This window comes from Notothenia coriiceps, unplaced genomic scaffold (assembly GCF_000735185.1).
Source record: "Notothenia coriiceps isolate Sejong01 unplaced genomic scaffold, NC01 NC01_scaffold00015206, whole genome shotgun sequence".
Taxonomy (NCBI): Eukaryota; Metazoa; Chordata; class Actinopteri; order Perciformes; family Nototheniidae; genus Notothenia; species Notothenia coriiceps.
The window spans coordinates 1-22,437 of NW_011347907.1; the positions used below are offsets into that span (position 1 = coordinate 1).

The 22,437-nt window shown below is 42.2% G+C and overlaps 1 protein-coding gene across 1 annotated transcript; it reads right to left on the reverse strand.

The window, feature by feature from the left end:
* Nucleotides 1–1,799: 1,799 nt before the first annotated feature.
* On the reverse strand, nt 1,800–20,853 carry LOC104948823 (latrophilin-3-like; the record flags this gene model as incomplete). The annotated part of the gene is made up of 6 exons (XM_010775048.1): nt 20,667–20,853; nt 18,925–18,963; nt 11,973–12,156; nt 5,456–5,578; nt 4,196–4,401; nt 1,800–1,976 (listed from the first exon to the last, which is right to left on the reverse strand). Coding segments are annotated over exons 1-6 (816 nt in total), but the record flags the coding sequence as incomplete, so codon positions are not given.
* Nucleotides 20,854–22,437: the final 1,584 nt, after the last annotated feature.

A 22,437-nucleotide genomic window follows, 5' to 3' on the forward strand; every position in this document is an offset into this window, starting at 1 on the left:
AAAGAAACAAACAAGGTTAGAATATAATCTGCTGCTCGGAGGGTAATGAGTAATAACAATGCAGGGATCAGCATTGGTATGTCCTGTTTCCATGGATACAAAAACTCTGAGTGTCTTGCATTTATGAAATGTCTTCCTCTGCCTCTCACATACACACTCCTTTCACCAGTGTTCTCAGATACAACACTGTGACAGCAAATAAAAAGCCTCCGTATCTGCCATCCAGCGGCACCTTTCGAACAAGCGGCCTTTTATAACAGCAGAGCGGAGAGAAGATAAAGAGTAAGGTAGGGGGAGAAAAACGCTATCACTCAGAACTGGGGTGTAACAACTGTCCACTTTCCTCCGGTGAATGAAGCGCCACAAGCCAGCCGGGCTTTCCAAACCACTAAAGGATTGGGCTGAGTGAAAGCGCTCCTTTTACGGCTTCCTTTCCCCCCGCTCTGCTTTCAGCGCGTGAAGGATCCCATTCTTCGCGCCTCCCTCTCTATTCCAGCCTGGCCTTCAGCCTGCAGAGAGCTTAGTGGCAGCGGAGTCACGCTGCTGAGTGACAAACAGTGGCTCCCTCTGGAAGAAACCCCTCACCCAGCCCTCCCTGGAGCCATGTGTGCAGGAGGAAGATGAATTTCAGACTGTGTGCATGCATGCTTTTTGCAGAGTGAAGGCAGTTGGAGTGGTTTCATGGACGAGAGCCAACTGGGACGCTGATTGAGAAGAGAGGCTCTCAGAGACAGATGCCTCAGCAGCGACCAGACTCTCCCTGTCAGCGGCAACTCCTCAAACTTCCTGTGACAGGAATTATTAATCCGTCTGTCAGCATCACAGAACTTCTTCTCTAACATCCTCTTTACCCACTGAGCTTTCTAAAGTGCTGCCCACAATAAAAACAACACACACATCTCAAAGCCAAATTACACTTCCTTTACTGGAACAGGCCTTGTTTTTTTTTACAACTTCCATTAGCACCTCCCATGAATTGCTCTCCGGCACTCACAGTAACTGCGCTCATTCCACTTAGCTTCTGCAGCAAGCCTGAAGGCAAAAAAAACCAAAAATGGTGCATTGATCAAATCCAGCGATATGAGGATACAATGTTAACGTGCCCGTTGTTCTCTCTTTTCTGTCTTTATTGGTAAACAAAAGACCACTTTCATGCATAAATAAAAGAAACAAACAGATGGATTTTAGTCATTATAGAAACATGAGTTGTTGCTAAAGATGCATTCATCCATTTACCTGCAGAGTGATACCACTCTACTTCTATGAAAAGGGGCAAAAGAGACACAAAAAGAGTCTATACATCTAAAAGGCATGAAGCCAAGTGTTACGTAAAGGTTAGAAAGCCAAAAAAAGAACTTTATTTAAAGGATATATCGTGTATAAAGGAACTTGAAACAGGCATTGTTTTGCTGCACCTCATCATAAATCCGGGCTGTTACACAGACAGTTTTGAGGCGGCTGCAATCGATACACACTTACACAGACAGGGTCATTGTTTAAAACTATATGAAGAGTGTGTGTGTTTATTGGCACTTGAAATGTTAGTCTACAAAGTGCGGTGAAGGTCAGCAAACACTTCTCAATCTATTACAACACTGTGAACTTAAAAAGCAAGGGAAATATAAAACACATATTGACAAACAGAAACTGCTGAAGCTCACTTTCCTTGTAAGCGGCTGTGTAAAGCAGTATTGACGGATCAATGCCTTTTCATTCGTCTTGATTGCATTTTGGTCAATTGCACTTTTTGATGATAAACAGGTCATCCGAGAAGCAGCAGGAGGGAAGAGTTTGCCTACCTTGACGTCCACGTGGGCCATGAGCACGGCGAAGTTGGTGAGGTGTGTGCAGGAGCAGGTGGTGTGTGTGCGGTTGGTGCCGAGCAGGCGGCAGTCCTGCGTGGACCAGAAACCCGTCATGGTCCTCTTGGAGTAACTCCAGAACGAACAGTTGGGGTTGAAGTTCTCCTCAGACTGCTGTTAGAGGGAAAACATGAATAACAGGTTGAATTCATAACAGGAACACATGAGTGCTGCCCCCTTTAAGTGGAGTGATCTGTCATTTTTGTCACAGTTGAGAATTCTTTATTTGATTTATGACAATAGTTCAACAATGTATTGCAATATGGACTAGTGCAATATTCAAATCACAGGAAAATAAAGGTAAATAAAAGTGTTTTTTGAGTGTGTCTTTGTGGAAAAACTGCGTATTGAATCGACAACGGAAACATTTATTTAGTTGCGTGAAGCCGCAGGTTGTCTCCTGACTAGGTCAAACAAGGGGTCTGCAGTTTATCACCGGTAGTTTTATCAAGTTAAATGCTTAAATCCTTTCTTTGCAGAATAAACATCCCGAGAATAGTTTTCTCCTGCCCTTTTCAATATGAAGCTGGTTTTACTGTCATACAGCATCATGCCATTTTTTACTTTCTTTTGAACTCTAATAGACTGCCCCTCTATCTCGCTCGCCATTTTACACAAGTCACCCGCATCCACTGCACAACCAAACAAAAGGAATGATAACTAGATACATCAACCGCCCTTCCCTCTTGAGCCCAATTTATTTGGCGTCTTCAGAAGCAAAGCAGATGTGGCTTTTCTTTGTGATGCACAGCTGCCAAGGTTAAACATGTCCGCCGTCTTACTGTTAACTCTGCGAGGAGCTGCAGTTTGTCGTACTCTCACTCTCGCTGTAGGCTAATTAGTCTAATAAGGTTTATCCTCTGTGAATGTAAATTTGCCGCTGACTGAGTTTACCCTTCACACATCCAAACGGCGTGTGTAAAAGACTCCTCGGCGAGCAGATAGGACGACCCTCCGTCCCATTAATGACTTTAATGAGTTCCATTAAGTGGTGAGGCAGGGAAGCAAAACAATAACCAGAGGACACATCATCACCTCCCCAGAAGAGCAGCGATCCAAAACCTCACGCATCAGAGCGGGATAAAGTGTGGAGAACAAAAAAAAATTGCACTTGAGATTAGAAAACTAAGGTTCATTTTCAAGGGCTCGACGCATTCTAGATGAATAAGCTATCATTATTACGCTGGCCCAAAATATTTCTATTCGGAGAAATGTGCTGCAGCTTTTGAAACAATGCCAAACAATACAAAAGTGCCAAAACAGACGCAAATGAAGAAACATCTTCCCCAACTTGACGAAACATGCGCAGAATTGACTAAAAGTGCTGCATAAATGAATCCCTGCGGATACAAAACACTACAAGAAGCTGGAAACACGACGAAAACCAGGGGACACTAAAAAAAGTGACACACACAGCTGGGACCAAAGTGCTTGTTGGTATTCAGGGTTTATAAAGTTTGCCAGCTGATCTGATATAAGTAAAGATGATTATCACAGTTATTATTATTATTATTAGTTATTATTTATTTTTCAAAGAAACTAAAATATGCTGTCCTGCAGCCACAAGTAGGCCAGATAATCAGAGCGTCAGAGTCTTCATTTGATGCTCCACAGCACGCTTCTGTACATGCAAAAAGTCAATATTGCATCCAATCAAGTTTAATTAATTGCGCATGATTATTTTACGATTAATTGTACAGCCATCGGTGTACACAGAATGCACTCTATATGTAAATGTCTGTGTGTCTATGTCAATTTAGCGTGATTGACAGACAGTAAGCTGAGAAGTGCAGGAAACACACTTTTGTGAAAGGGCATGGTTTTATCAAAACAGTAAAAAGAATGGAATCTGCAAATGACTCTTAAGGTGATTCAGAGCAATAACTGTGCTGATGTTGCCCCTTGACATTTTACCATCAGTTGACATCCACAAGCTCTCCCTCTTGTATTCTCTTTCCCTCTGCAGGGTGTTTCTGCCGTGTTGCTTCCTGCCAGGTCCCTCCTACACATGAGACCTGCAACTCTCCTATGGTTGCTCAACACGCGTGGTAATGGCTGAGGGCGCTGTTCGCAAACAAACAGGGATATTTGGAGGGAAGCAGAGTGTGGAGAAGATAATGGAGTCAAGAGGGAGAAGTCGTGGCTCCCCACCATGACTCAGCAGCCTGCAGTGAGGCTCAGTGTGAAGGATATTTGTTGAAGAGATCAGTCTATTGTTTGTTCGGACTAGTAAACAACAACGGCAACACTCTGTGAGCAATCCTTCACACCTCCTGAGTAAAACTTTGAGATGGGATTCTTTGTGTGCAAAAGAGACCGAAAGCACAGCGTACCTGCAGATGTCTGATGGTGAAGATGACCGGGTCGGAGAGGTACACTTTGTTGGAGTCCTTGTTGATGGCCGCCGTGACGACCGGGGAGTTAACGATGACCGAGTAATTGGTCGCCATCGCCTCGCTGCCCAGCTTCATGCTGGCGTTTTCCGTTGAGAGGTAGAGCCCGATGTGTTTGTACAGAACAAACGCAATCCGGATCTCACCTTTAGGAAGACAATGGGGCAGAAAAACTCAGTCCTGAGCAGAGAATACATTCACAAACACATAATAGGAGATTTGCCCTAAACTCTGTGTTGCCACAAAGCTAGACTCTTCACTATGTCTGAAATATGTTTGCATACTCTAGGATTAAGATTATATTCAAGTGGAACAAGGAATTGAGCCTTAAAAACAACAAAGAGCCTAAACATAATGAGCCGTGCAGTGGTAATATCATTTGACAACAATATGCTAGTTTGAAGGCTTATACATAATATCAAACGCCAGTGAGCTTTAGCAACACTGTTGTAAACTGTCAAAACACAGACCAGCGTCAGGGTTGCCAACATAATTCCACAAGAGGAAAGAAATCTTTCCAACATCAACAGACAGTTATTTGAATTCAGCATCCCAAAAATGTGGTTAGTCTCTACCGCTGGCAGTGACAAAGGCGAGCATTCCTCTCGTTAAAATCCTCTTCCTCACCATCACCTCCTGCAGCCTCACTGTGGAGTATTGATATGAAAGGAAGCTCCCTCCTGCCGAGACTGAGATCACTCACTCAGATGAAAAGGAAATAGTTAGGGTGCTACGGCGCCGTCTGACGGGGAGATATGGGCCACCCAGCTCTAATGATCCTGGACGTGGACGCGTCCTCCAGCTGAGAGGAGCCGGGCGCCGCGGGGGCCCAGCCTCATTTACATGGGCTGATAATACAATCTAAAAATGGACCGGTATTACTCGTGGACGTTTCTCATTGTTTCTAACAACCTCATTTTAGTTTGGAGGAAGCTCTCGAATGTACAGCATGGATCCTATTTAAACTCTCACATCGATCCAGGTGTTTTATATGCAGACCATATAAGAGGATTTGGAAGGAACATGTAAAGTTATTCAATGCATCTGTAATGAATTTACTGCAAGACTTCCATGCAATGTAAGACATGCAAGAAATTAAAAGCAATGCAACAGTATTTTTTATAGCCATGTCTGTTATATCACATCCTGAATAAAACACGACACACCAACTGAAGCATGACTAGCGGTGTGTTTCCTCACCGTTTCTCCCGTGCTGCTTGAGCGTGTTGGCCGACAGGTGGATGGAGTTGCCCTGTCCTCCGGTCTGTGGGAACTTCAGATCGGGTAAGTTCCCATCAGTGCTCATCCTCGCCACCTCCAGCTCTGCACACACAGAAAAAAACACAGGACAACATGTTAAGAATCAATACGTTAGATTTGTATCATACACAATAGCATTACAGCTGAGGCATGTTCCATATTCCACAGAATATTAAATATGGTTAATGATTTCGAGCTGAGAGTTTGATGACAAGATTTTTGAATGACTAAATTAATATTACATGATTACATTTAATTGGACTATCTGCTATATTGACTGTAACTTTCTTCTGTTGACGTCAAAGATATGTGTTTCATGCCACATAACATCTTCAAGAAATACTTCACACACAAAAGCATCATTTCCTTTCAAACAATCTCCCCAGGTTACCTTAAATTCTTAAAGAAGCATTGTTTTTCTCCAAAACCTCCAAAGTGAACAGAGAATCAGAAACAAAGTGGTCTTGATGGATCGTAACAGGAAGTTGTGATACAGAATTCACATCACTTTTTTGTCTATTGGTTCACTGTGGAACCATTCAAAGTTTTCTTAAATAATTCAGAGTAACATGGGGTTAAATATGAATAAAATATACAAAAAAATCCCTTTTAAGAACATTCTTTCATCATGCATATGAAATGTAAAACTAAACGAACAATAAAATCTCCTGTGACAGCTGATTGTGTTGCTCCAAGCAGCTCCACTGAGCCTGAATGCATCACATCATTTCCTCTCACATCTGTGTGTCAGCAGGATTCTTAATCAACTGCCTATCAAGAGTTCAGGTGAAACGTTTTCCTCTCAGACTGTCAAAACAAAGGTTTTCTCTGGCCTTTGAATGAAAAGACACATTCATTTCAAGCAGAAGTGTAGAGAGCGGGAGATAAGAGCAGCAGATAAAGTGAAGCTGCAGCTCAGCAGATGTTGTGTCTGCAGCCAGCTCCTAATTTACGGTTCAAAGACTCCAGCGTCACACAGCACAGGAAAACGAGCTTGCTGTTGGCAGGGAATAGCAGCAGAAATAAAAAAGCTAATTCCATCAGAATTACAGTTCCAGCATACAATTGAGCTTCATAAAGCAGTGGAGTGTGCTCTCAACTGGAGAGACCGCTGACCTGTGTGAAGTCTACGCTTTCCTAAATGTCACATTAACTCCAGAGCACTGACACGAATCCACTGTGTGTGTTGAAAGAAAAGATGTGGCCCAAACTCCCACAAAGAAATGCTGTAGTGCAGGGCTATTCAATTGGCGGCCCGCGGGCCAAATCCGGCCCCCGGGTGATATTTACTGGCCCATTGAGTATAATGTTAAAAAGTAAAACAAAAAAATTAAAGTTTAATTAAAAAAAAAAATTCATTTAACATTTTTTTTTTGGGCCAGAGTGCCTTTATTCCTGAGAGGGTGTTACATTGAGAGATAGAGGGGAAGACATTGCCTGAAAACTTTGGCGGGCTCGGGTTTCGAACCCACCTACTAGTAACTCCTGTCATTTATTGCGTCTCTACGCGCGTCCTTGCAGCTCGCGCTGCCCTTCACTACAAGCTCGCGCACCTTCGACGGTTTCGCGCCAATCGTACGATTAATCAAACCTGGTCAGCATAGTTGGATATCAAAATGTCTCTTTCTACGTTAAAAAAACAAAAGGTTGACACCCAAAACCGGCAATTCAACAGCGAGTGGAAAGAGAAGTACTTGTGTGTAAATGTCAGTGGGAGGCCCGTGTGTTTAATCTGCAATGAGCGTTTATCGGTGTGTGAAGAGTACAACTTGAGAAGGCATTTTAAGACAGCTCACGCCAACTTTGACGCCACTTTTCCAGCGGGCTCTGATGCTCGCCGCCAGAAGATTTTGGGGCTAACTTCGTGCTATGACCAAAGACGTAGCTCCCTGTTTCGGGCTTGCACTGACCAAGAGAGAGCTACCGCAGCGTCCCTACGAGTGGCCTGGATATTAGGCAAAAAGAAAAGGCCTTTTACGGACGCAGAGACAGTCAAAGAGTGTATGCTTTCATCAATTGAGGAAGTGGTTGCAGATGAGAAAATCAGAAAAAGCGTTAAAACTGAGTGGTGAGTTAAAAAACACAATGGACTCTGTCATGGCGATTATTAACTTTATTTGTTGTAACTCCAGTTTACAGCACCGCCTTTTCCGCCAGATGTTGTCAGACATGTCAGCTCAATATAATGATTTGCTCATGCACAGTTACATTAGATGGCTAAGCAAAGGAAACGTCTTGAAACGATTTTGTGAATTTAAGGAGGAGGTCATGGCGTTTCTCCGCAATTCAAAACATAAAAAAGCCAACGCCTTTCTGTGTCTGATAGAGAATGATGAGTTTTACGCTGCTGTTTGCTTTTTGAGGCGACATTTTTTCCAATCCAACATCTGAACCAAGCTCAATTGTATGAGCTGGCAGGGCAGAGATAAAATGCGTTCTCACAACTTGTGGAGAGACTCCATGCGTTTTCACAAAAAACAGCTTCACACTTTTTTTGCCGGATTTATGTCCAGGCAAAATGCTACTTTTTCCAACAACTGCGCACTGCAGGTTTACAACTCACCGAGGTGATGACTGGATTTTATGGACGCATTGAAAACCCAACTTTGCCGCGACGAGGTTTCTCTTAACATGTGAGTATTTCAGATCTCAACAGTGCCGACTGAAGTGATGACAAATGTGAAGCGACCTCTATCTCTAGTGAATGTAGATGGGATGACGGAGTTTGCACTGAAAGCAAAGGAGCTGATTGTGACATTAAATGACGCGTCTTTACAACTCGAACTTCATTGACATTCTCAGTCATTCATGGTTGAGTACCTTGCGAAGTCATTTCAGTCTGGCAGGGTTCTGAAAAAGTTCTGGATGCTCATGAAGTCAGCCACGAGAAATTCCCTCATTCAAGGGGTCTTGCACTTTTGTATCTCACAATGTTTGTGGCTCGACTTACACGTGCGAATCGGAGCAATTCTCACACACAAGATAATGCCATAAAAACTCATTAATCGAGCATCCCTCACTGACCAGCATCTGCATCTCTGTATGCGTTATTGCCATGCTAGACAACGTTATACTCCGCCGACTTCCCTGCTACTTGCTACACATCCAGAAAAAAATGCCAGTTTCTTCTCATTAGATGGCACATATCTGCAAGATTGGTTGCATACTGTATGTCAGTATCACTATGTTAATTAAAAAAGGTTTGAGTTTTTAAAAGGCTGTGTGTTGTGGTTTGGTAATTAATACAAGTCTTTTGATACATTGTTTTTGCTTTAATTAGCAATTCTGATGCTGGTGGTGTGGCTCACATTGTCTTTATTGGTTATTATAATCCATTAATATGCACTGTTGTTTGTGTACTGGGCCCTAAATTGCTATTTTGTGTGAATTATTAGATATATTGTAATGCTAAATCTAAAGTTGATGTTATATTAGGTTCACATGTACTGTGAGTTCTGAACTTGCCATTTATAAACGGCTTGGGCTATGTTTGATTTAATTACAACTAAAAATATATGCACTCCACTTATGCTGGTTGTAGTCATTTCATTTCATTTCAAACCTTTATTTATGCAGGTGAATCCCATTGAGATCATTGATCTCTTTTTCAAGGGTGACCTGCTGTAGTATTTACTGTATCTGAAGCTCTTAATATGATTACTCATATTTCGAGCCATTTTTTTCCCGGCCCCTTGCTTTGGATCATTTTCATCAACCGGCCCCAATTCCAAACTAATTGAATAGCCCTGCTAGTGCATCCAGAAGAACAACCAGTAATATATATATATATATATTTACAGGGGTTATCTTCCTGGTGCAGTGACTTCCTGAAGTGTCATCATCAGCTCCAGGTGTCCAGGGGAGAAACAGGAAGTAAGTTCCCTCACATCAATCCTCATCCATGTTTAGATCATTTAGCGATCTCCCTCCTCTTCCCTCTTCAAATCCTACTGACTAACCTTTACCTTGATGGAAGTAGGTTTGTCTGATGTGTTTTCACAAATGACCAATTTCTGGCCCGTGTTTTGAGACGGCGTCACCTCGGCTCCCTTCCTCTGCTGCAGAGGTGATCAGTCCAAACATTTCATGCTCCTTGCCGCTGCACCACACTAATGGCAGTCATCTCCACACAGAAACCGAACGGCAGATTAGTCTGCGCTGGAGAATCTCAACTGGAAACACAATTCCATCAAGTGTAAGGACTAGAAACTTCATTAAGCCCGATAAGGCATGCAGCTGATGTGATGGCGGTGGACTGTGACATCTCTGTCTTTGATAAAGGTTATCGCCAAAGAAAGCTACAAGAGAGGCCACATCAAATCCTGCCTTTGTGTCTGTTCTCATACTTTCTCTTCTGTTTTAAGGTTCTCTTGTGCTTTTGCAAAGGCCAGGGGGTTTGGTGATACCTTCCTATTCGACTTAGCCAAGACAATACCCCAGATAGCTCACCGTTCCCTGGATTCCACGCCTGCCTCTGGAATAAAGGAAGCATTTCCCCGCTGCCTCTCTGCCTCTCTGTTCCCTGTGAGGTTGTGTAAAAGAGCTTACGGTGGGCTTTGGGGAGTTCCTTTGATGCCATAGTCGACGTTGGACCCCGAAGGCTATACCTTCAAAGCCGTTTAAATAACACGCTAATCGGCAGAAATCTGCTCATCAGATTATCACGCGGAGAGTGAAGCGCACAGGCGAAGTGTGACGTGTAAACACAAACAGACACACAATGGAGAGAGAAAATATCCCGCTGCCTTTGAAAGAAAATAGATCTCATTATCAGCTTGAAATTTGGGATGAGGATTTCTCTCTATTCACTCTAAGGAGAACAGTGTTGACAGCAGGTGTGTTTGACACATCTGCACACACACTTTAGTGCAAATCAGTGTGAGGGGTCATGAGTCAGCTGCTGCACTGATGTTTAAATGGTCCTTATTTAAGGGCTCCTGCGTGGCAAAATAAGCTGAGGAAATAGAGAGATGAGGCGCAGTAAACATGTCGACATCCCATAATTAACCAGACTACCTCCACGAGCTATAAAACCCCACTCCTCTCCAAATCCAGAATCTCTTAATACCCACATGAATTGTACGCCAGATACAATCAAATCCCTTATTAATTCTCGCTTCCTTTTTAAATCAGCAGACCTATATTTTTAGATTTGTTCTGAGAAGAGAGGCAATTCATCATGACATTATTTTTGTCTTTTTATTGCAGAACCGGTTATTTCATTTATTTGAATTTGTGCTCTCTCAATGTATGCTTAATACATTCTACTACTGATGACAGTAGCTCCATTATCCGTCTGTTGGCATTTATACTTTGGATAATGAGCAGTGATCCCTGGTCTGCAAGTTACATTAATATAAGAATAATTATCAGATGATTGTTGATTTACAGCTGACAGAGAAGAAGAAGTCACAGACATATGTGAACATTAAACAGATAAAACCAAACATTTGAAAATTTCCATTTTCCTAAATATCACAATCCACACTGCTGCTGTCTTCCAGCAGAGCCACTAATCTGTTTCCCAGCAGCTTGAGGACAAATTAACTTAATTCTGTCCAAGATGGTTTACTCATGCAGGCGAAGTCAACCAAATTAAAGTATAATTAAGTGTTTGCTCGATTCCATGCCATTTTCAATGCTTTAATTGGTGAAAAACAGCAAGCCAAAGTGATACAGATACTTTAAGTCTCACTCCGGGAAATTATTATTTATCAGAATTTGATCCGTGCCTTCTAATGCAATTTGGAAGGCATGGGAGTATGTAGTAATTATAAAATATATGTTTTAATGCAATGTTAGTGTGAGTCAGCAGGAGCCGGAGAAAGAGCCTAACAGAGCGTAATGTGCCCAGTGAACACTGTCCAAAGGAATGAAAAGGAGGATGTTTTTCCTAATGCATCCATGGCAGAAAACATTGCATGCTTAATATTATTGTATATGTCCTAAGAAATGTATGCTGGGCATTTTTTGTGCAGTCTATTTTCACACCATATGTAAGTTAGCATCAGGCAGTTGCAAAATGTGTGTACCCTTATTATACCTTTATAACACTTTAGTGTTCTCCACATTCAAGGGTTCATAGCACTGGCAAGTTGAAAAGACACTCCAAACAAAGCGCCACAATCCTTGAACCATTGAACACCTACTATTTGTACGCATATTAACACACGTTGGAGGGGATATTGAGAATGATTCCTTGGTGTGTCTGTTTCTTCATATATACAGTATTTAAAGGTAAAGGACATCTGCATGTGAAGATAAACTCCAAACTAAATGTTCAAAAGCACTGTGTGAACAACTCTCAACAGAAAGATTGAGGTAACAGTCTTTCCAAATGTTTCCTTTATAAGATGAAAAACATTTCTGGAGGCGATGTTTAATACCCTCCTCTACATTCAGTATATGCACATGTAAATGGCTCCTGCATGTAAAGACAGACACTGCTTGCACTCACGGATGTTCTCGGTGTTCTCCTGCACGATGTCGGTCTTCAGCAGGTTGTCGGCGAGGATGAAGGCGCCCTGCTCCACCGTGTCCAGCAGCGTGGTGGCGGCCCTCAGCTGCTCCGCGGTGCTCAGCTGTCTCCACGCCGCCTGCGCCTGCGGCTGCAGCAGATTGTTGACCGTCTCCACCATGGCCTGTGGAGGCAGATCATTGATTCAGTGAGAAGAGCTAAGCTGCTGAGGGACTGCCGCTGTATGTGGAGGTGATGTGGTAAACGGTGCGAGTGAGGGGAGAGGAAAGGGGCTGAAAAACAAATCGTGCAACCCTGAGGGACGGTGGAAGGAAGAGGCATGAAGTGTTTCCACCCCTTTTTCATTTGAAGTAATATTCCTTGATAATATTTCGACTGAGCAATTATATGCTTTTGGAGATAGAAAGTAGCACCTTCATCTGTTTTGACATTGAACATGATGTTACACTAGTTTTTATCTTCTAGAAGAATTAATCACCACAATGCTAGAGGCGAGTTTGTACATGACTTAAGGTTAGAGTCTTTAATTGGTATGATTAATTTTTCTCCATGCAGACGCTCCCAATGCACTACACACGGAAACATTAACACAGTGCATGAACAAGGTATCGCTGCTAGCATCAATCTGCAAGCATCCTTCCTGCACTTTAAAATCTCAGAACAACTATTAGGCCTTCTTTATAATCTTCACACAACAACGCCAAAGCGAGGAAGCAAGGAAGAAACATTCTCGAAGACAAGATGAAAAATTAAGAGCCATTAAAGATTTAAAAATGCCAATGGCAAGATATATGAAGAGAATACTAATTGGTCAAGCTAAGCAATTAATCCAATTCTGCACTGAGGAGCAAAATGAGTGTGAGAGTGGAAGAAAATACATTTCTGAGGTGGGCGAATGCAGAATTATTAGACATTTCCTGCACGGCGTAACCAATCCGCCTTTAAAAGAGGAAATCTCATATCTGATGTAAAAATGGTTTGACTTTTGATTTTCCTTTTTGCACTTCTTCAAAAGCCAGTTTAATCTGTGACATGCAGAAGATAGAAGATCTGATGCGTGTTAAAAACAGGGAGTGTCAAGTTCTCTCTGAACTTCGATCAGATCCCTGTTTTGATCAGCGTATTATGAAAGAGTTTGAGTGTGACTCAGAAAACAGCACAGGGATAAAGCTACAGGCGAATAAGAGGAATCATGTGCTTTAGTGTATCAAATGACTTCCTGATGAAAAAAAATGGTAATGGACCCCCCAATTACCTCATGATGTTAAATTGTATGTTTGTTTGGAATGGCTGTGATAGAAGAGGAGATTGTGTCCGGCTCACTGACGCTGGATGAGAATTTCAAACAGCACCAGCTGGCTTCTCCTCATTCAAAACATACCGGGCACACACGAGCCGCCCACACACACTGAGAGGCTGACGCAAGAGCGAACACACACCTCTGCACCTGCTCGTACACAAAAACAGAGAAACTCGCACGCTCGTGTGCACGCAGTCTGGCAACTTTGATGTAATTATTCATTATCTGCAGCCAATCTCCAATCACACCTCCTGACATTCAGCTCCAGGCAGAGGTTGATTCGCTCTCAATTAAGGAGCTCCTTTTCTTCAGGCACTGACATTTTATTTCCCTTTGTTCACCACTGCAATGTTTTTTTCAGCACTTCTTAAAACACTGGAATAATGGTTGTTCAGGGGAACGATTGATGGACTCGCTGCTTTGCATGCAGCGGAGACGGAGGCGTAGGCAGAAAGGCAGAAGAAGGGGTCAGTAACTTTGTGAATGCACAATGGATAATTGATAGTGAATAAAAGTGTGTATGAAACATTTACCAAAAGCGGTGTTGTAATAAAGATCAGCTTTCTTTCAGGCATTTATGATGTAAAAGAATGACGCTGACAATCACTCATGGAGCATCTATTGGACATGCAACAGATTACCAAATCGCTGAGACGCAGATTATTCATTACTGATATTAATATGTCTGTGGCATGGCAATTTTGCCTCATTAAAACCAGATAATTGAAATCTCAGGACTGAAGAGAGATACTTCACATACAAAACATCTATGTTAGTGTTAATAATGTCCAAAAGAAAACTATACTCCTACTGATATCCAAGGGAAGTATGCCAATGCCTTTGTCCTCTAAAATGGTTAATAACTATTTAGAAGAGTAAAATAAGTGTCTTTCCAGTGTTATACTTTGTGTCCCTGATGGTCTTGTTAAGCTTTCTACAGCATGTGTGTCAAACAGCATTGGAGCCTTAAAAAACTGATGTCATGTATCCAGACCTTTCTTTCAAAGCCAACGCACCGACAAATTCTCCAATTCACGAAGAAGAAGAAGAAGAAGAATGACATAAATCGTATCTTTTTTTAAACCGCAGTGATGGCTATGATATTAATTTTGCATGTTTACATGTTATCTCCTACCAACAAGACCTGGAGGTATATGTTTCCCTCAAAATGTATAAGGAACAAGAGTCAAAAGAGTGTTTTTGTGACACAGCTTTGTAGAGTCGAAGCAAGCATGACCAAAACAGACTTGAGAACAATACCAACATCTTCCCCTGCAGAATCAGCACTCAGATATGCGGCTACAGCATGCCCACTCTGATGTTAAACATGAAGCTACAGCCAGCAGCCGGTGAGCTGGAGATGTGCGCCCATGCAGCAGCACAGTTGAGACGTGATGCCATTAGCACGCTGCCACTCCATCTGTCACATGTAGCTTCCAGTCTGCTGAAGCTAACTCACACATTTCCTTGTCTACTTTCCTTTCCTGTGCTGAAAGAAGGTAGTGTGTTCTGGTTCCTGGTACAAGAGGGGAAATGCTCCTCAGCTGCAGGAATGTTCCATGAGGAAAAAGGAGGAGGAGAAGGAGGACAGGGCGTGAAAAGCTGCAGAGCATGGGCCATTAGCGTAGCCTGGCTGCGGTCCAAGGTGTATGTGCTGATTGATGAAATGAACTCTAGGTCTGGGAAATTGATTCTGACGGAGGCTGATCTCCCTCTCCTCCTCCCTTCCTGTTCTCCAGTCGGTTCCTCTCACTTTTGTCTGACTCAAAATTAGAAGTACAATCAACACAAATGTATCTGACGACATCGGCTCAGGTGAGGCTTTTGCATCATTTCTGTTTTTTTTCATTTGACCTGCGAGCCAAATCCTCGCCTTCTCTGAAAATCTCTGCAAGCTTCTTGTTTAATATTTCGTTATATCTCTCTCTTGTAGGCGGGTGGTTGTGTCTGTGAGTTTCTGAGGGATTATCTCTCCGCTTTTTGTCTATTTTTTTTATGTTTAATCTCACTATTGTACTATTCCCACACATCAGCCCGTTTATTTATTTATCAACAGCAGAGGCTGACTTTCATTACAAATACATTTTATTAGAGACATGGCTTACCCAGTTTTAGAAGCATGTATTTTAGAAGTACAAAACGTCATCCATGTTGACCTATTGCCTAATTGAATTAAAGTTGTTATACTGTAAACCGCCATGTTATACTCTGAATATAAGATTGTTTGTTTAACAAAAATACAGTTTTGTTTCCTAATTATTTCCAGTTGCTACTATTTAACTTTTGGTGTTTACAAATTAATTTGTTCAATGTAACACTAATTTAACATTTCCTGCAGACATTTCTCATTCTAAGGAAATACTTTCTGTTCGGCTCTTAAAAAGTTGTTTTGGAAGTGAGTTTGTGATTTTGTATTTTTCACAGGAAAAAAATCAAACGTGAAGCGGCTGTCAAGAGGATCAGCACCTCTAAATGTGAGGCCATGGTACTCAGCAGGAAACTTATGGACTGTCCACTCCGAGTAGAGAATGAGTCTTCACCTAAGTTGAGGAGTTCAAGTATCTCGGGGTCTTGTTCTGAGTGGGTGGACAATGGAGCGTGAGATGTGCTGGAGAATCGGAGCAGCGGGAGCTTTGTGCACCGTTGTGATGAAGAGAGAGCTGAATCAGAAGGCCATGTTTATTCCTACCGTCACCTATGGTCATGAAGGGGGGGAACATGACCAAAAGATTGAGATTGTGGATACAACAGTTCAAATGGGTTTTCCCCGGAGGGTGGCTAGCATCTCCCTTAGGGATAAGGTCAGTCATAGCGAGGGACTCGGAGTAGAGCCTCTACTGCTTCACGTTGAAAGGAGCCTGTTGAGGTGGTTCGGGGAGTAAGTGTGCCACCTGGCCGCCTCCCTAAGGAGGAGCTGGGCGGGGGCTGAGGGGCAGACCCAGGACCAGGTGGAGGGATTATATTTCCAAGTTTGCTTGAGAGCGTCTTGGAAGTCCCCAGTCAGAGCAGGTTGATGTTGCCAGGGTAAGAGAAGTGTGGGGGCTTGGTTGGAACTGTGGTTGACAATGAAAAAAATATTTCATACTAGTTTAAACCAACTTGCAGTAAAGCTCACACTAGTCACGGGGCCAAGCTAACTTTAAAGCTATAGGTACAATGACATGCTATTTTTTCCAATAAAAAATTCCAACACTGCAGGAGACACTATTAATCCCAAACATCTTGTGAGAAGTAATCGATTGTACTTAAAAAAACAGCTCAAGCACTCTTTTATTTGAGATTTCAGAATTACCAGTATGCATGTGTTTATAATATCATGCTACCTTAATGAACATAAATATAGGATACAATCCCTGAAAACTCCTTCCACTTGCTTCTCTTCATCTCACAATATGCATAGCTCCCTGCAGGCCAGATGAGGATATCTCTCCGTTTATGAGGAGGAGGTTATCTTCATCTTCCAACAAATGTATTGCCAGAGAAATTATATAATCTCGTTACATTCCGGAATGAGGATCCTCCCTCTGTTCCGCCTGCTCTCAGGTCATCTGCGCCAGTAGCCTCCCCCGGTCGTCTCTGTGTGTGAAGGTGTCGTTTTAATGAGGGGTCGCAGCGCCGGATCCTCCCTCTGTCCTCAACATTCACACTCACTTGGCTTCACAAGATATTATGTTGATCTTTTGTGTGTTGCACGACATACTTCTCTGCTTTAGAACACAATAAATGCCGCAGGAAGACACTATCCAAAGCTAGCGTGCTTGACTTTAGCTTAGTGGATGGACATAATCTCAGTAATTGGACCATAATGTCACTACCCATAAACAAGCTGCTGTTACTATGAGGCACAGGAGGCCGCTGTTTTTATCATGTTTGTTCGAAAATCAAAGGGCACCACGGGGAATCCTGCAGGGCGAACACAGGACATGATATGCTTTGTAGTTTATCAAGGCCAAATTGGTTATGACTTGTGGCAGAGATCACTGCTTATGAACAACCGAGACGGATTCAGAAGAACAACCAATGATTGTCTCATAGGCACAGGTGTGAAGTTGATGCTGAAGAGAAAAAACGTCAGAACGAGGTGAATTCATCACTTAAAACCAATGAGAATTACTCTTTACCTCATTTAGACATTAACCTGAAGCCCTGCACTTTATCTTGGAGTGTGTCATCCTTCAGCACAACCGCACCTGCACACTCACACACTCTGCCATGTTCCCAAAGTACTGAGGTGTGTTTGCAGCAGCAGAGGCAGGTGCGCGTCTCATTTGCTTTGAATTCCTCTGTTAATCCCATTTATGTCAACCATTAGGGCCCCGCTGGAGAAACGATTGCCCAAATTCTCGAATCAATGAAAAGTCCCTGAAAGGCTGGCGGCGCGTGCAGTCGATGGCGGTGTTTACCTACGGCCACAGATGTTGCTCCATTATTCCGCTTCGTCAAGTGAAAGCTCCTCAGAGGTGTTTGAATTTATCAACCCAGCGAGGGAGCAAGAGGAGGAGGTGCACAGCACAGCGTACAGTCAGCTGTGGGAATGTACGAAACAGCCTCAGTGTGGAAACATGAGGCCAGGTGCAGCAGCTGCAGGTAAATCACAGAGTTTGACCTTCTTTAGCCGTGCCACTGACTTTGCTCCATACTGCTGATATTGGTGTATTTGACTATGTTTCTGCAGACTGAAACATATCATCAATTATTGGATTGCTATGAAAATGTTAGAATAAGTCATCAGAAATATTTATTTATCCCGGGGGAATTCGTTTTTCTGGACAGTTATTCCATAGAATGTAGTAAAAAAAAAAAAAATGTAATATATGCAACATATCAAATAAAATATATCAGTATTTTTTTATTTTTAGATTCAATACGGTTAGATTAGATGTATTTGATTCATCCATATTGGGAAATTGTTTTGTTGCAGCAGCAGTGCCTTCTGACATGCCTCGGAGGAATGTAGGCAAATGCATGTTGCTTTACATGAGCTGCAGAGCGTGCACACAACAAACGTCTGTCTCTAATGAGAAGTGCAGCTTTATGGGAGCATCTGTACGGCAGACAAGATGTCAACTTATTCCACAGTTTTCCCGTCAAACTATTCTGATGACAGTTCACATGTCACCTCAGGAATACCAAAACCACTCAGCAGCACGCGAAAAAACTGAGAGAAGCAATAGAGGCCCCCCCTTAAATTAGGACACACATGCATTATGCATCAGGGAGAATCACAACACACCATGACTTTGGCTGACAGAGTAGTTAGAAGTTGACTTGCTGCAGTAATGAGGTCACTTCTGTGGTTCTTAAGCATTTTCTGAGAAAAGTAGAGTGTGCCTGAGAGCATTTTCTTTTGACTGATGCTATCCACTTATGTGGGTTATTTCACTGGAACGCACTGCTGATGTGATGGTTTAAGGGCATTTTTTAAATGATTGAGGCACCTGAGAAAAATTCATGCTCAGGCCAAACACATTAGAGGCAGAATTCCACGACACGTGCATGCAGGGGGGAAATGATGACATATAACTTCAAGGCATGGAAGTGAACTTGGATGATATGATGAAAGATGGCAGCAGAGTTGCCACAATGAGGTAATGGAGGGGATTTAGAGAGGGGGAGATTTTGTCCAAATACCTGAACATAAAAGCGGCAAGAACGCTCTCTTTTCTGCAGCTGCAACACAAAGAAAATCAGAGTTAGGAAAAGGTTAACATATCAAACAAGTCCTCTGAAATACATTTCTTTCAGCAGCTTGAAGTAAAGATTCAAATCACTTTCATAAACCGTGTAGCAAATACATTAATTATACCTGATCTTAGAAACACATCAGAGGCTCGTGTGTTAATTAGCACTAAAACGAGATGTACAAGCCATGTGGGAATACATCTATGGCACACTTGATTGTGATTTCAAGGCAAGTATTTCAGTTTTTCAGAAAGATAAGAAATGCATGTGAGAACTCAGGAGCGCGGTTTCAGTTGTGATTTAGCACACCTGAATGACAGGTAGCTCGGTTAGCACTGCACGCAGACTGAATTATTTTAATCGAGTTCTAAAACAAGCGGGCTAGCCAACAAAGCTTCTGTGTGGCTTAACAGCTAGAATCTGGTACCGTGCTAAATCCATGCAGATTAGCTCCTAAGAGCACCGTTTCCTCATAAAGGAGCCCCGTGCTCCACATCGCAGCCCACTCCTCCACATCACAGCCCACTCCACTGGAAAGCATGAGCCGGCTCCCCTTTGATCATGAGCAGCACACTGATCTCTCCGTTTGCCAACTCAATCCTCTCATTGTCTGCTGGCAGGAGCATTGTGCAGCGCTATCGGCAAAAAAAATCTTTAATTCGCTTAGCTCTCTGCAGATTGTGTCAAAAAGGATTGGAGGTAAACATCAGCCGGGAGGACGTCCAACACGAGGGAGAGAGGTACTGCAACAATGGACGGAGAATTATAAATCCCCTGACCTCCTTAATAAAAGCTTTTTTCATTCAACTCCACAGAACTGCCTTTTTGAGCCAGTTCCTCACCTTTACAAGAGAAACTAAAGACTTCAGCAGCTATCTCCACCACAGCAGATCTTCAATGGAGGGTTTTATGTGAAACCTTTTTTCAAGAGGTAGTATAAACTGCAGATCCTCCTCAACGTGAGTTTCCCCATTGCCTGCCCCTTTGCTTTCGGCCATCTTTACTGCCTTGCCTCTCCATTGGAGGACACTGCCACTAAAATCTCAATGGGGACATCTGTGTGTGTCGCAGCAATGAAATAAAAACGGTCTGCCCCCCGAAAAGCTATTTGAGACCAGGTGTTCATTCTCCCCTACAAGTGAAGCCGCTCCTCCAAATTAACGAGTGACATTTTAAATGTCACTGATGTTTGCTGTTGAGGAAGTATTATTTGTGCTCGCAGTGAGTCGCTGAGATGACTCACTCTCACAGAGCTTGGATCCGAAAACCTACGCTGTACTATTAGTATAAATCAAATGCTGCATGTGTAGTGCTTTAGACGAGCATGACATCCTTTAAACTACATCAAAGTTGAACTGATAGCATAATGCATGAGGGCTACAGATATGCTCTCCGCTGTAGTTGAAGGTGTTTCATATGCATTGACCTCAGGATAACGCTAGGTCTCACTTTTTCTGACAGCAGAAGCAGATCATAAAAAAAAAAACTACTGTTCAGGTTGCACTGGGTGGAGGTGATGTGGAAGGTACGGTAAGCATACATTTTGAACACTCAGAAAGGTTTTGGACACATAAATTGGCACTTTTGAGTTAACGTTGTAAGCTTTGGCGTAAAGGAGTAGAAACCATCCTGTTTATGCACCCTGTTAGATAGCCATATATGTATTAGAGCATAGATATTCGTTTTTGTACCTTGTTGAGGCTCCGTGCAGCGCTGTCTTTGCCACCGGGCGTCAGGTTCCTGAGCTGCACGTCGAGCAGGTCCACCAGCTGCACCATGGCCTTCACGGTGAACGTGATGTCTCCCGCCTGGAGATTACGCTTCGTTTGCTCTGCTAACTCCCGGGCGATGACTGCAGCCGTCTCTCCAGCTTTGAGCTGCAGGAAAAAGGACAGAAAAGAACCAAAATTAGGTGATAACTGGCACAGATGTATTCCTTATATTCTTTAATTCATCGTACATAACCCATAAAGATGACAAATTGCAATATACATCTTTTTAGCCCTAGCCAGTATATGTGTTCCCTAACTGCTGCTTTGCTGCACACAGTTATTGTGGCGAGACGGCACTCAGCTGAGGGCCAATATTGTATCTGGAAGCAATTATAAAATCAACCAATGAGGGGATTTCCCCAGATAGCCTTACACCTTTATGAAGTTAATGGAGAGCTGCAGCTCAGGGCGGGCAGTGTGCAAGTTGTACACAGAGGACACATCCTCTACAATATTCATTTTTCTTTTGTTTGGACGAGATGTGATTTTTGTGTCTTGGGATTTGTTGAAAACAGAAACATATTATGATAAGTATTTCCCTTCCGTGTTTTAAAGGCTTTATTTCTATTTAGGAGACCTTTACTGTTTAATTTCTAACTCACTCTGACACACTCTTCTGTATTACATTATTTTTCACTGACAATGCAGAAACAATTACCCTGCATGTATACAAAAACAATAAAACCCAAAGCTAATATCTTAGCAACCAACAATAGGATGTGGGTTTCTGTACATGCTCTTCCTGTACACGAAGCTTTATCTGGATACAACTAATTAAATAAATAATCTATTATTATCTATATATATAAAATAATAAAAACATTTCTATAAACATGAACAAGTTCAATAATGTATAATAAAAAAACAAGATATTTTTATAAACATTCAAGTTAAACTTATATGACCAATGAAAGACATTGACTACAAATATTGATATAAACATGATAAGTCAATGGTTAAAATGTAAACCTTGTACTACAATATATAAGTTGTAAATTACAGTATATACGTGTGTAATGTATTAGTAATAATAAGAAAAAGTGATATTCTGCTCAATTGTAAAATGGCTAATACCTCGAGTCGTAAGTTAGTGTTACTATAACAAATCTAGCTATTCTTAGAGTAGAAACTAAATTGCCACATGAGTTTTCTTTTAAAGCAGGGGTGTCAAACTAAATTTCATCGCAGGCCACATTAGCATTATGGTTGCACTCAAAGGGCTGGTTGTAACTATATAAATATACATAAATATATAATATATATAAAATAATGTATTATATTACATTATTGCCTCTGAATTGGATTATTATCGGATAGGATAATAACTTAGTAATTAACTACGTCTGAAAGCATAAGTCTAGGGCAAATAATTGCAAGTCTCTTCAGTGCGCATGTCACACAACGAGATGCATTGTGGGACATGTAGTTTATGGGCAACCTGCTTCTGAAAAGTGGGATGTAACCGTATAATAAACGTATTATAATCTTGGCAAGCTCTTGCGGGCCACATAAAATGAAGTCGCGGGCCGGATTTGGCCCCCGGGCCTTGAGTTTGACACCCCTGTTTTAAAGGTAAGGTGGCTTATATCTAAACCAGGGGTATCAAACTCAAGGCCCGGGGGCCAAATCCGGCCCGCCACTTCATTGTATGTGGCCCACAAGAGCTTGCAAAGAATATAATACGTTGATT